General features: G+C 47.8%; 2 protein-coding genes across 2 annotated transcripts; one reads left to right on the forward strand and one right to left on the reverse strand.

Annotated features, from left to right (window-relative positions):
* Positions 1-69: 69 nt before the first annotated feature.
* LOC122387199 (formin-like protein 5) lies at positions 70-4,669 on the reverse strand. Its single transcript, XM_043377142.1, has 5 exons — positions 4,573-4,669; positions 3,309-3,441; positions 2,233-3,093; positions 1,575-1,875; positions 70-615 (listed from the first exon to the last, which is right to left on the reverse strand). The coding sequence occupies exons 2-5, from the start codon at positions 3,438-3,440 to the stop codon at positions 428-430; spliced, it is 1,482 nt and encodes a 493-aa protein (XP_043233077.1). The 5' UTR covers position 3,441; positions 4,573-4,669; the 3' UTR covers positions 70-427.
* A 3,043-nt stretch (positions 4,670-7,712) lies between these two features.
* Positions 7,713-13,291, forward strand: LOC122387203 (gamma-gliadin-like). The gene is made up of 2 exons (XM_043377157.1): positions 7,713-7,877; positions 11,650-13,291. Exon 2 carries the CDS (start codon positions 11,656-11,658, stop codon positions 12,499-12,501), a length of 846 nt encoding a protein of 281 aa, XP_043233092.1. The 5' UTR covers positions 7,713-7,877; positions 11,650-11,655; the 3' UTR covers positions 12,502-13,291.
* Positions 13,292-14,202: the final 911 nt, after the last annotated feature.

Here is a 14,202-nt window from a genome sequence, read left to right on the forward strand (position 1 = left end):
TCCTAACACTTTTAAGTTCATAGCTTGAATTTTTATCACAAGCAAGAAAAGACTGAAGACTGAACAAAATTATAAAGTCATTCATTTATTACAAAATGCCGGATTACATTTGAGTAGAATTAAATAACAAAACCTTAACTACAAAACCTTGTACGAGCTACCCGTTCAAAATGGAAAGCAAACCACTTGCCACGTAACGTAACTTGGCATTACAGCTAGACGGCAGGCAGTGAATTTCCATCGGTGTTCAACGCCTCACATTTCATTGTGATCAGAACGTCTTGTCGATCATGGCGAGTTCACAACAGGCCTATCCGGCCTTTCAAAACATGACTACACACAACAACGAATTAACAAAAGTAACGCAACGTTCGCCTCTGGAATCAGTTCCACTGCTGGTTCGTGAATGGACACACTCACGGATCCGTCAATCGTCCAAATCCATATCTGAGCCGGATAGTTCGCCCGACGGCCGCCGGTCGGCGCTAGTGTTGGGCCGCAGGAGAGCGCCACCGCCGCCCAGCAGCTCCGGCGGCGGCGCAGGCAGGAAGCTGTAGCTGGTGTCCAGCATGGCCGTCAAGCTGCTGTCGAAGACCAGCGGCACCTTCTGGTCGTCTGCGGGAGGGACAGGAGACGCGTCATGGCGGGGTGACGCCAGTGGAACGAGACACGACACGGAGGGCTGACGCCGACTTCATGAAACACTGCCGGTCACGCAGCCCACGATATCGAATACGTCAGTCAGTTGGTGATGACCTGGGAAGCCCGTCAAATTATTATTATAAACTGACCTCCTCACGGATATGTACGTGCGTCAGTAATATAGGTAAAAGACAATGCATACAAACGTCCGGGTCAATGCCACGACCTACTCAGAACCTCGATTTACAAGGTAAGGACAGGTTTGTCGTAACGTGAACAAGCGCTGGCTCGGTCACTGCTCATATTTCTGTTAATCAACAAATTAACACGAAATATCCAACAAGTTATGAAGAATACTCTTCCACGTCATGCGTAAATCTGCATTGTTTGTGAGGCTTTCGGATACGCCACCACACTGATTGAACTAAGGGAAAATTCGCAGTCACAAGGTAAACGCGAACTAGCATTCATACCAGTTTAAATAATTAATAAGCCATGTAAATTAACATTAAATGAGGAAAATGACAGTAAAAGATTGCCAACGAACCACAATACTCCTGTCTGAATTTTACATACCTACCAAGCACCAACACAAACCAGGTAGCTCATTACTCGGTCCAGTGACGTATGCCAGATCTCCCCAGACGTCAGGCGAGTCTCCGTAACCCCGAATTCCGACAGCCGGCGGACTATGGGTTCATTCCAACCGCTACTAACCTGCGTTCAGTGACGGCAGCCTCGGCGGGCTCGGGTGCGACATTAGCCCCGGAGCCGCGGACACAGACTTCACCAACGGACACTGTGTGTGTATTAGCGGTACTAACCTGCGTTCAGTGACGGCAGTCTCGGCGGGCTCGGGTGCGACATTACTCCAGCCGCCACGGTCACAAACTTCACCAACGGATACTGTGTGTGTATTTAGCGGTACTAACCTGCGTTCAGTGACGGCAGTCTCGGCGGGCTCGGGTGCGACATCAGTCCGGGAGCCGCGGACACAGACTCGGCCGAAGGAGTGCGGATCCGCGGGTCCCTGTTGACCGGAGCTGGAGCCGGGACCGGAGCCGGAGCCGGAGCGGGCCCCGGCGGGTCGCCCTCGCCGCCCGACGATCCGGAGCGCGAGCGTCGGCCGGTCTGTCCGACCGGCGAGCAGATGCTGCCCGTGTCGGACTCTGTGCGGGTCCGCCGCCGACCGACGCGGCCGCCCGGCTCCGAGCCGCACTGCTGGCGCGGGAGCTGCGGGAGGGGGGGGGGGGGGCGTCAGTCAGGCAGCTTCAATGGAAGTCAAACGAGGGATAATTACGGCGTATACTGATGAATGATGCAACAATGTAGACTTAGACTAACAAGCGACCGTCCTTCCCAGCTTGCAACATACGAGTTTGTTGTATACCTCGTGGTATACCTCAATTATGGACAGAATTTGCCCTTCTCAGTCACGGAAATGAGTTCCAACGAACCATAGACAGACGGAACCCCGCGACAATGACTGCTCCCGCTTACCACCACAATTCTCGTAACACCTCCAACCGCGCCAGTAAAACCATCTACGTCATCCCATTCATCCAATACCTTACCCTCCCGGTAACTCACCTCGAGTCGCGGGTCGGCGGGCGGCGCCGGCGAGGGCGGGCCGCCGTCGCCGTCCCCTCCACCCGGGACCGCCGACAGCGGTATCTCGGGCGGCGCCGCCTCGTAGCCGCGCCGCAGCAGGCGCCGGCCGTGGAACCGGCGCGGCTCGGCCGGCCGCTCGGCCGGGGGCGGCAGCGCGCCACGCACCAGCCGCAGCGCCCACGGCGGCCGCAGCGGCACAGTCTGCGTACCGGCCGCCCGGCGGCCCGGCAGCGCCTGAGCCAGCAGCGTCTGGGTCTCGGCCGTCCGAGAGAGCAGAGCCGGGGTCTGAGTCTCCGAGGCCCGGGAGTCCAGAGAGGGTGTCTGGGTCTCGGCCGGACAGCCAGGGGGCGGCGGAGGAGGCGGAGTGGGCGGTCGATCGGTCTGGCTGCCGCTCGCCGTGGTGACCCGCCGCCTCATCTGGGTCCACTTGGTCCTCATCCTGGGCGTCTCGGTCTGCACGGCCGCGCTGACGGCCTCCGCCGGGACCCCCACCGGTCCGTCCGTCTGCACCGCCTGCTCGGAGACCAGGCCCGGCCCCGACCGGCACTCGGTCTGCGAGACGTTGTCCCGGCACTCCGGCAGCGCGGTCTGACAGCCCGCGGCCCGCAGCGGCGGACTCACGGTCTGTGCGGAGCCCTCGCGGGCGGCGGCGCGCGCCGGAGTCTGGGTGCAGCTCTCCAGGCGGGGTGTGGTCGGAGGTGGGTCGGTCTGAGTGGAGGTAGTGGACGCGGCGATGGGGACGTAGGCGTCATTCAGGATGGCCCAGGCACTGTACAGGATCTGTACGTGGTGCACATCATTCATCATCGAGGCCTTCTTCACCAGCGTCTGGTGAATGATCTGAAAAGTAACACAGCTTATGGTAACAACTAACAAATACTACTAGCAATGTTGCTAAAGTTTATAAATACAAACCCATACAAAGAATATTGACCAGATTGAGCTGTGACAGTGAGCACCACATAAAGTAACAATAAGGTCACGTTCCCACAATCCCACCCATTTAACATGTGCACTGGAGCATGCAGATGCATAAATTTAATTCAGCTACTTACCCTGGCCAAAATGGTGGCAGAAAATCCCTCTGGTAGAACAATGGGGCCAGGTGGCACATTTACTTCACCTAGCAGATATCTGTAATATTCTTGAATCTCTGGAGCCATGCCTTGGTTTGATGTTGAACACATCCTGGAGCAAAAGAAAATGTAGTTGATTCCTGTTTTTACAAGCTTCAAACACCATCATTTATAATGAAGAAATTAGAATAAATTAATGGTGATATTATGATCACCTGATTTTTAAATCTGACTGCAAAAAAAAAATGATTTCCAAAATGCTTCCTTAAACACTGGAAGATCCAGAAAGGCAGTCTTGGATGCTGCGAAATGCATACCAAACCAATTCCTCTCATTTCTAATAACTCCTCATATTTTGATTATGACCTGCACTGTACAGTTTTAAGCCATTTTTTCTAAAAGGGCTTTTCTTACTTTAGAAAATGCAAATCTCAATCAAATTTGAGCACTTTAAAGAAGAGCATTTGCCCCAAATACCACTATACATCCTGAACCCAATGGTGTCTTAGGAAATATGATTTATGAAAATTAAAAAACACAATTGAACCTGTAAAAATAGCAGATTACAAAATAGCAGGAGAGATAAAGTACCTAACACAAGCTAGGGGCTAGTTTTAGGTTAAGGTAACATTGATGGTCACTGGAGGATCCAGCTCAGAGTTTTGGAAGGGGCAAACAATAACAATTTGTCAGTTCTTTCCACGCACCATCCCTAGGCGTAATGTTAAAATTATGCCGTTTGGGAGGGGCAATTGCCCTATTTACTCTCCCCTGGATCTGCCACTGTTGATTGTCTGGTGTACAAAGGGCCCATTTAGTGCATATATATCATGAATTCATCAGATCCAAAACTGAGTCAAAACTGGAGTGGGCATGTGTTGTTTCAGAGCCTCAAACTGATTTATCTAGCTGAGGTTTTAGAATATTGAACACAAACCATTAAGACATCCTTAAAAACCTAGGGTATTATAATTAAGATTTGAAGCTAATGTTAATATCAAAAAGTAAAAAAACAATTTAAAAAAAACTCATCTTCAATTAACTCAAACTCAGTGGCGGATCCAGGGGGGGGCAAAATGGGCATTTGCCCCCCCCCCAAACGGCATGATTTTAACATTACGCCTATGGACGATGCATGGAAAGAATCGATAAATTTCTATGGTTTGCCCCCCCCCCAAAAAAAACTCTGAGCTGGATCCGCCTCTGCTCAAACTTGAACTCCGGGTCAATCAGGGCGTGGCACCTTTGGCAACGAGTCCAATTCAAGCTAGTCACCAGCTTGAGGAACAACTCATGTAATGCCGCAAAATTAAAATTAAATATTTATCTCTTAAGATGACCCACATACGGCAAAAATACATGCAACGCAAACCAAACAGCGCCACCAGCGCAAAAATCACGTTTCGAAAACAATTCGCACATGTGCTATTTGCAATATGGCAGCTCACGCGCAAGATGTGAGTCCAAATAAAGGCTTAACTTCGTTTTGAAGTTTTCTCTATACGTTCAGCATGGCGGCTAATTTTCTTGTTTGTGTTCGATATCTTCCGACATTTTAACAACATTTGCCTCATCTTTCTACAGTCTTGCCAAGGCTATATAAACCTTGCGAGTCTTGCTAGTTGATACGACCATTTTGAGAAACAGAATATGTCGGGAAAAGCTATGGTTGCAGTGGGGCCGAGAGGGGATTCGCGTGCAGACGCCAGACGGGACCGGGACTGAGGGCCGAGAGGGGTCCGCTGGACACGAGCCGACCCGAGACACGAGCAGTGACTAGTAAGCATGGTAGGTACTTGCTTTGCGATGGTTGGTGGCTGGAAAATTGTTGGGCTGGCTGGCTAAGATGACGACGAGGCCCAACCGACACCTGAGCCCGCGCATGACTGGGGTATTTTCCATAACGCGAGTGGCGGTGGAGGGAGGCTCTCCAGAGCTCTCCCCCCTCCTATATCCGAAACTACTAGGCCGATCGTCAAAATTCGAACGGCATGTGATAACCCTGGAAAAACTATCGAACGAAACCTATTTTCATTGACCTCGAGGTCACCGATGACGCCACAGGTCAGGTCAAGGTAAAAATTATCAGCCAGCATTTTTGCTTATTCACAAATTAGGATCTGACCGCCGGCTGACTTAAGTCCGATCAGGCTCATTTTCGGTTTACGTACTCCTTGATATATGCCTTAGATACCTACCCTGAGGGTACCGAACTTTTACTTCGAATTTTTCAGGTCAAGGCCAGCTGTCATCCTATGGTCACGAAAATTGTACCTATATATCATGTACGGGGCACGTGACGCATGTTTTATGGTCCATTATACTCATAGATTTTGAAAACAATGTCGTCTGTATCATTTAAGGTCATTTTCAGCTGAATTTATCGGAGGTCAGGTGACAGGTCACTTTCAGGTCAGAAAAGGTAAAATTTTGAAAATGAGCTTTTTCAACAAAGCATGGGTGTCTATCAAATCAAATGCAGTTTGAGCTCTGGAACACGATGGTGCCATTTATATTGTTGTACGATGTCAATAACGTACTGAGAAATGGTATTGAAAAATAAACAATTGTAAACTTTTGACAATAATGCAGATAATTTGGTTATTTTTTAAGATATTGGGCTAAAACTTGTTAAACTTATTTATCAGTGTGTGTTGTATCAAATATATTCAGTTTTTTTTTGCGAAAAATGAAAAACGTTTCGAAAAAAATCAAAACTATACCTATTTTTGTAATTGTAAATGCATATATTTTCAAAATTTTCAAAATTTCGAAAATTCGAGATCGCAGTTTGATAGCTACGTATATTTGTAGTCCACTCATGCAAAAAAGGTCTAACTTTTAAAACTGAGCTCTTGAGAGCGCGTTGTCGTAATTCAATATTTTGCATCAAAATCGGCCGACATGACGTCACTCTGACGTCTTTTCCGGCCAACCTATGATAGCTAGAAAATTTGAATTTTAACACAAGGTGTCCAATCGATGCCGCTGAGGGTTCCGCAAGTTTTGTGTTCACCCGTCGAACGGTTTAGAAGATATAACCGAAAAACGGGAGGGGCTCTCTAGAGCCCCCACCCCGTGCACCCACCCCCCACCCACCCCCAGTCATGCACGGGGTAGGTCCCAACTTTCAAGTTACTTGCGATGGGCGGGACACTGTAGGCGCATAATACATTAACGGGTGACTGCGCCCTCATCTGGCCTTCAGGCTTTACCACTTACGGACGGGATTCGTCGCCGCTACAGATAGGGTGGAGGGGAGGGAGTTCCAGGCACCGGCGTGGGAGCGCAGAACGGGCCGTCGACATGACCGTACATTAAAACATCATTAATTCAATTAATCTAACAAAGTACATGGATCTTGGCAGTGATTTATTAGTGAAAGGGGCGGAGCTACAGATAATTTTCCGTAAATGATGTTTGTTTCCTCAGCAGGATTTTGTAAAAGGCCTAGCTACAGCTGACGATTCTCGGCACCGCACATGCGTTTAACATCTGCAGGAAAGTTGAAATTGTTCGCAATGGTAGATGACGACTCGTGGTGACCTTGCAACGAATGCTCAAATTGTGCCCGATCCGCAACATGGCTAAACATCCCCGTCGATAAATCTTAGAACATGAATGGCGACTATCTCTGTTTCCTAAATCCAATTACCGGCATGTCAGTGATCACTCCTTTTTCCTGCATAAAGTAGGTAAGCTCGAGTTGTAAATCCACGCCTCTGTGCGTGAATTTTATACGAATGACCACCATCATTTTCCATGAACGACCACCATTATACAGCTACCCTGTTATTTGCACCACACTGGATCAAACGATCAAGTATACCGGGTGAATGATGAAATATGTATACAACTCGACATTACTCTGATATACGTTTTTGGTAACATCTAAGCCGTCACGGTATATGCAGCATGTGAACAAAATCATCTCTCGTCCTCTCGTCCTCTGTATAGTTAAATTTGTTCGTGGATTGAAGAACCTGGCCTCGGTCACTTACACCCTGTAACGTCAATTCGGAACCGCCCCTCGTTCCCGTCACTCCCAAACGGATGTGACTGCGCCCTCATCTGGCCTTCAGGCTTTACCACTTACGGACGGGATTCGTCGCCGCTACAGATAGGGTGGAGGGGAGGGAGTTCCAGGCACCGGCGTGGGAGCGCAGAACGGGCCGTCGACATGACCGTGCCGTCTCACGACCGCCGGTCTGATTTAGACACGACCGGCCGCCGGGAATTCCACTTCACACGGGGCGGCCGCTCCTATCGCCCCGCCCTCCGCCCGCCGCCCTCGGGATACCTGCGCGGGCGGCGGGGGCGGCGGCGGGGGCGGTGGCGGCGGCGGCGGGGGGAGCTCAGGTACGGCCGGGTGCAGTGGCCGCCGGTGGCAGTCTGTGACCGGCAGCGGCAGTGGCGGTAACAGCGGCAGTGTGCACTGTGCAGCGTGTGTGGAGTGCAGTGATCGGTCTGCACGAATTGGTCGGTGAACGGAAGAGCGAGCTGACCGTCAGAGGTGCGGGCTCTACGTGCTCTCCTCCAAAATCTCAGGTAGGATATAGGAGACAGACGAAAACAAACAAACAAACAAACAAACAAACAAACAAACAAACAAGAACATTTAACTGTTTTAATTTCTTCCAAGTTCCGTTTCCGCGTAAGTGCAATGTCATAGTTAGTTTGCTGAAAGGAATAAATTCCGGCCTTAGCCCTGCAATAATTCAATCAAAAGTATCTATTTTATTCTAATTTCAAATTTATTACGGCTCGTATCCCGTTCCAATAGACGTTTTCACGACGGTCTATCTGGCGAAAGCACCAACCTTGACCGAATCTGCACCAAATATCTTTAACAATTAAAACAAACATCTTCATATCACGAATTTGTTTGAGTTTTTTAATTGAAAATTATGTCTGATAATGTGCAAAAGCAGGCATGTAAGCAACAGGATAATGTGAAAAAGCAGGAATGTAACTGTAAGCAACAGTGCAACCCAAACTGATAGCTTCTAAGAAACACTATGATTTATGAATCTAATTTGACCAAATCTGCACCAAAAGTGTGCCAGGTAGCCGTCGCGAAAAGGCTAATAACTTAGATTATTCATAGAGTGTTATATTAATTAATGGACTAAGTATTAAATGTTTAGAACACCCTATTACAAAATTAATGTAAGTGAAGGCATAATGTAACGACAGTCTACATGCATACAAAATGAAGGGCACATTTTCTATACTTCATTAAAACGCCTTTTTTTAAATAAATTTAGCTCGAATGTTTTTGAATGGACGGATTGACAGAGCCGGAGCCCACGCTAAGCAGAGCTTGTTGCGTAGCCCCGACCCCTACCGTCCGATCGCGCAATTCCGGGTAACGGGAGAATTTAGATGCCAAAGTTTAACGTGCCCTTCAAAGCCGGACACGGCCTGTCCCACTCAACTGACTTCAACTGGCTGCGGCTGCTCCCACCAACCGCAGACCATCCCCGTCAGGAGTCTCAAATATCGAGCGCCGGAGCGTCTCGAATTCCCGGGCTCTCACTACCAGGAGTCCGATGCTCTACCAACTGAGCTACGGGACAGGCTTAGATTTTACTTAGATTTTACTTAGATTTAGTTTAGATTTTGCCCTTTTACATGCACATGCAAACTAAGAGGCACAATCCAGCTTATTTTGACGTACTTACCTACTGCAGGCTATACAGACGGCTGGGAACCGAATAGTCTATTGCAAAGCCAAGGCCACCATCATAACTGCATCTTCTGAATCGTATACATCGATCGTGAAGCATTTGTAGCATATGAGGACGGGCAGTGGCTAAGAAAAGGAAGGAAAGTGGCTGACGGTTTCAGTATGGATTCAATAACGGGAGCTGTCGGCTACTCGGTGGTATAATTACTTGTTGGTATGTCCATAAATATACGGTGGGTTTATCCCCTCATTAAATGGTCTCTGATTAACATTTTATTGTCAAAGAATCTTTTTGGCTTCTAAGCCTATAACGTCGTCCTAGCTATGGAGCTAAAAACGGAACCCCCTTTTACACTGATTACTGATACGTGAGCTCTACAAATGTGAAGATCGTATCTCCGTGGCATTTATTTGGTGTTTTTTTCTGCATTATCTCCTGTCAGCTACTGACAGCGCGCCAGCGCAGGAAGACCTGGGGTGACCATTATGTCGATTAAACCCGTAGATACAACCATGTAAATGCAAGCATCGGGTATACACCATCTCTGGTTGCGTCATTACATAACATTGAAGATGTCTATCTCCCTCAATTATGTCAACCGAATCGTGTAATCGGCGCAGAACCGTCAAATCGTGTTATCTCTTCCGGGCTTATCGCCCACAGATCGGTGAAGAATGTAGATAGGCGGTTATTTCCTGTATTATAGCACCGCCGGCTACTTTCCGGTGATACTAACTATCGGGGTCAGCGTTGCTTACGGTGATCTCAAGGAGACACAGTGGGTGGGAACATAAACTTACAGCCCATACATATGTAGGGCACGTCTCGATTCTCGGTATATGTCTGGAGAGAACTACGATAGCGCATTTAAGCTGTATGTTATTTTGCAGTGCTAAATCAAGAACACTGACTGAATGATGCTTACCGTGACCTCTCTGGCTTGCAGTGGCCATCAATTTCCGATTGTTAAACGGGTATGCAGCTTGTATTATTTTTTGTTTGATAACACAACAATAGAACACCCATTCGTTGGTCTTCCCCGTTCAAACGCCTCCCCGTCTCCACTTCCTTGTCCGGTGTATCTATACCCATCATCAAGTGATCAATAGATTTAGTGCATGTCTTCTTTATAAAAATGAGACGAGCAAATGTAAAATGGAAAGAGAAGGAAGTACAGGTAATGATGTGACTCAACCGTAACATAGTATATAATTAATAGCCGTTTTCACGACGGGCTAGCCGGCGAGTGCACCTAATTTGACCAAATCTGCACCTAATCTCTTCAGCAAATATCTTTATTTTATGAATTTATTTCAGTGTTTTAATCGATGATACTCTCTGCTAATATGACAAAACATTAAGCAGGCATATATAAGCAATAAGTCAAAACCCTAGCTGATAGCTACTAAGAGACACACTGAACCTAATTTGACCAGATCTGCACCTAACCTGCACCAAATGTGCACCAAATGTGTACCAGACGGCCGTCGTGAAAACGGCTAATATCCACCTTTATTTTTAGTCGTAACAGTAACAAACGATATTTCCAGCGCAGTCGTCGAAAACGGGTAGTAACACGCAGCGGTGTTGCAAGCTAAACAAAATGTGCCGTTTCGAGATGATAGAACGATGATTCTGAGCAATAAGGATAAGAATCTTTGGAATTACTATTCAGTTCCGTTTCCCCTGAAGGTCTCAACACGCCGTCCAGTGTAACGAGATAGAGACAGACACCGATTGTCACCAGCTCCGGATAATAGACGTTGCGTCATATCTTGTTACGACTTATTCCCACGAATTTCACAGCGAAATTCCGCTGTTGATAGCGGTTCGTGAACCGATTCAGGACCAGCATGTGTTGCCAGGCAGCAAAGTTTATCCCAAAAGCTTTACCAGGAGGTATTTTGCAAAAGTCTGAAAGTTACTGCCTGCTCTGAATCTGCAGCACACACCTGACTCTTGAGGTTTAACTGACGGAGCATATGATAGGCATTTCCATTGATAAGTTCAAGCTATTATTTACGATAAAGCGCTTTCGGATTGGCTTGCCTTTTTATGAGGTTGCAGATCAGACATTCGGGTGCATACATTTCGAGGCAATCATTTGAACTATTTATGTTGCAAAACTCTACAAGGCATCTATTTTGCAAATAAAAACAAGAACTGGTTGCGAGCTTGATCCGTATTAGCTACCCGCCTGCCTAAGAGGATCTGGCGAATCACAATAAACTAGTAGGTAGTAGGTATGATTCGCTTCGAGCGCTTTCAATTGCAATGAGATAAGCTGAGCCAAAATAGGTAACATCAGTAGTCAGTACGTTGGCGATGCATTTGTATCGGTCATATTGTTAAACATAGAAGCTCGTCGATAGCACTTCAACCTTGGTATATTCTAAGTTATCTCAATGGCCTTGGATGTCAGACTATTATACGAATGAAAACAGATACAGTTGTCAGCTTGTATACCGGGTCATTTCCACTTTATTTAGTACCCGGTACACCCCTCCACAATCAAGTCGGTCACCCGCCATACATTATGGTTATGGATACGTTGGTGGACGCTCAGCCACCGAGCCACTATAAAGTGTTTGTCGATTCGACCACTGATCCTCCGTCTCTGTGTGTTGCAGAGTGCGATGTGCGCGCGGCGGCCGGCGCTGGCGGAGCTGCTGGTGCTGCTCACCCTGCTCGTCTCGGCGGCCCGGTGCCGCCCTCAGTCCGGTGACGGTGCCGACTCCCCCGCCGTCCACCCGGGCGGCTACCACAGCACGCTGCTGCAGTACCTCTCGGGGCTGCAGCAGGCCGTCCGGCCACCCGCCCTCACTGAGCCGACCACCGCTCGGCCGCGGGCCGGCCCGTCCCCGCGGCCTCCGCAGGGGCCGCCCCGGGCACCCCAGCTGCCGCCCAAGCGGCTCACCCCGCCGGCGGTGCAGTCCAGCTTCCAGCAGGGCCAGTTTCAGCAGGTGCAGCCTTCGTTTGCTCAGCCGGCGTCACAGCAGACGTTCCAAGCAAATCAGCAGCGCTTCCAGCAAACTCGGCCGAACACTCAGCAGACATTTCAGCAAAGTCAGCCGGCCTTCCAACAAAGTCAGCCGGCCTTCAAACAAAGTCAGCCGACGTTCCAGCAAAGTCAGCCAGCGTTTCAGCAAAGTCAGCCAGTATTTCAGCAAAGTCAAACGTTCCAGCAGAACCAACAAACTTCTCAACGAAATCAGCAAGGATTCCAGCAGAACCAACAAAGATTCCCACAAAATCAGCAGTCGTCCTTCTTCGCGCAGCCAACTCAGCAGTTTCAGCGACCAACTCAGCAGTTCCAGCAGCCAGCCCAACAGTTCCAGCAGCCAGCTCAGCAGTTCCGGCGGTCATCACAGCAGTTTCAGCAGCCGACCCGGCAGAGTGCACCGGGCACTCGACCCAGTAACATTTTCCTTTCCCAAGGGAGCCGACCGTTCCCTAACAACGTCTTCCTGCAGGGTAGGTAGCGGCCTGGATTTAATGCATTTCAGCATGCAGTAGACGGTTAGGGTGTTAACTCGTATGTTTAGTACCTACACACTACGAGAAGTGATATTTTGTGCATGGCCGTGGCGTCGTGACGAACTCTTATGTGACGAAGTGTAGTCGTGCTTTATCGTTTGCTTTGTTTTGTTTACATCGTATGAAGTTATCCGTGTGATCTTTATTCGTAGCATTTTAACATCACACTCAATACTAACCAAGTCGTGAATAAAATGCATCTTGGCAGTAACATTATGCGTAATTTGACTGCACATCGGTTCGACTGTAACGAGTGACGTGCATGCTTTTCAGGGCCTCACTATAAGTGTGTAAACGATAATGCCTTTTGTATGTTTTTCTTCATCGAATAGTTCCTGTCTGGGAAATATGCCTTCACCGTTTGCATTATTTGATGAATTTGTATGCAGCCTGTGTGCTGGTTTCCTGACAATGTGCAGGGCCAGGCTATGACAGATTGATAGGTGTATGGCGAGGAACATCAGCTGGTATGACGTGTATCATGTTTTAAGCATCTGCAGTTGGCGATTTATGTCGTGCATTATTCATATCGTATAATTTGCATCCTTTGTTTCCTCTCGTTGCACTGTGCAGCGCGCATCATATGTATAGTTGTGGTTTGGGCATCTGCCAGCACTGTAGGGATGTATATGTTTGTGCACATGTCGTTGTTTCCATCCGTCAGTCGCTATCAGTTGTCTGACAACTGAAACTACAGATTTGTCGGAAAATACAAGGCCACGTATATGTAGACAACCAGGTAGTTTGGTGTGTGTGCTGGCGAGACGCAGGCGAAGCCGAGGCATGATTCAGCTTTAAAAGTTTTATTTGTAATATGACAGTAGGAAATTATGTCTTCCTATTCAGCCGGAGAGACAGCGTTCAACCGTTATAGAGCAGCCTTCACCAATTCGTTGCCTATCGTGGCTAATAAGGCTGTAGATTGGAATGGCGATGGTCGAAAGAATCAAACATACATTACAGACGGCCAAGAAAAATGACTTTAATTGATTAATTTAAAGTTAGGCTAGGCTAGCTTAGGTTAGGTTTTAAACTGTATGTTAGTCGATCTTGAAGAGAGCAGTTGAGCCTGTATGTAGCTGGGCGATTGAAGACACTGATAAGGCATACGCTCATAGTGAACACCGACTGACCGTCTAAACACATTTCTTGTGTATTATTACAAGTATGCATAACCTTTATAGTTTTTTTTTTTTGCTACCTTTGCACCACGATGCTGCTATACGATCGGTTGCATTAGGTGATGTGAATTATTGTTAGTTCATGAATGCTTAAATGCCTTCTTACCAAATTTTGCTAGGTATTTGTTTCAATTCGATCCGGTAACATGAACAAATTATATTAAATGAATATGTTTTGATAAGCGAAACAAAATTAGCAAGATTTAATCGCATTTGCGAAAGAGGCAGCCGCAGGCATCAATACGCTATTTATTTAAACGGTAATATCGTTATGTTTATGTAAATAAACGAAATTTGGCGTACCTAAGCAGGCATAAGCTCCAAGTCCGTTCTTGCAGTCGCTGAAATCCCGAAACCGAATCAATGCCTTACCACTCATTCGGCAAGCTATTTCACCTAATTGCACAATCTGGCCCATCCACAAGCACAAACGGCACAATTTTACAAATAACATTGCGACAAAGA

The sequence above is a fragment of the Amphibalanus amphitrite genome, unplaced genomic scaffold, assembly GCF_019059575.1.
Source record: "Amphibalanus amphitrite isolate SeventyFive unplaced genomic scaffold, NRLGWU_Aamphi_draft 000016F_arrow, whole genome shotgun sequence".
NCBI lineage: Eukaryota > Metazoa > Arthropoda > Thecostraca > Balanomorpha > Balanidae > Amphibalanus > Amphibalanus amphitrite.

Excerpts from the sequence above, each read along its gene's own strand:
- LOC122387199 (XM_043377142.1), bottom strand. The coding sequence starts at position 3,440 with ATGTGTTCAACATCAAACCAAGGCATGGCTCCAGAGATTCAAGAATAT. Across the intron at positions 1,876-2,232 it reads CCGCCGACCCGCGACTCGAG|CTCCCGCGCCAGCAGTGCGG; the intron begins GTGAGTTACCGG and ends CCCCTCCCGCAG. Across the intron at positions 616-1,574 it reads ACTGCCGTCACTGAACGCAG|ACGACCAGAAGGTGCCGCTG; the intron begins GTTAGTACCGCT and ends TCCCTCCCGCAG.
- LOC122387203 (XM_043377157.1), top strand. The coding sequence starts at position 11,656 with ATGTGCGCGCGGCGGCCGGCGCTGGCGGAGCTGCTGGTGCTGCTCACC.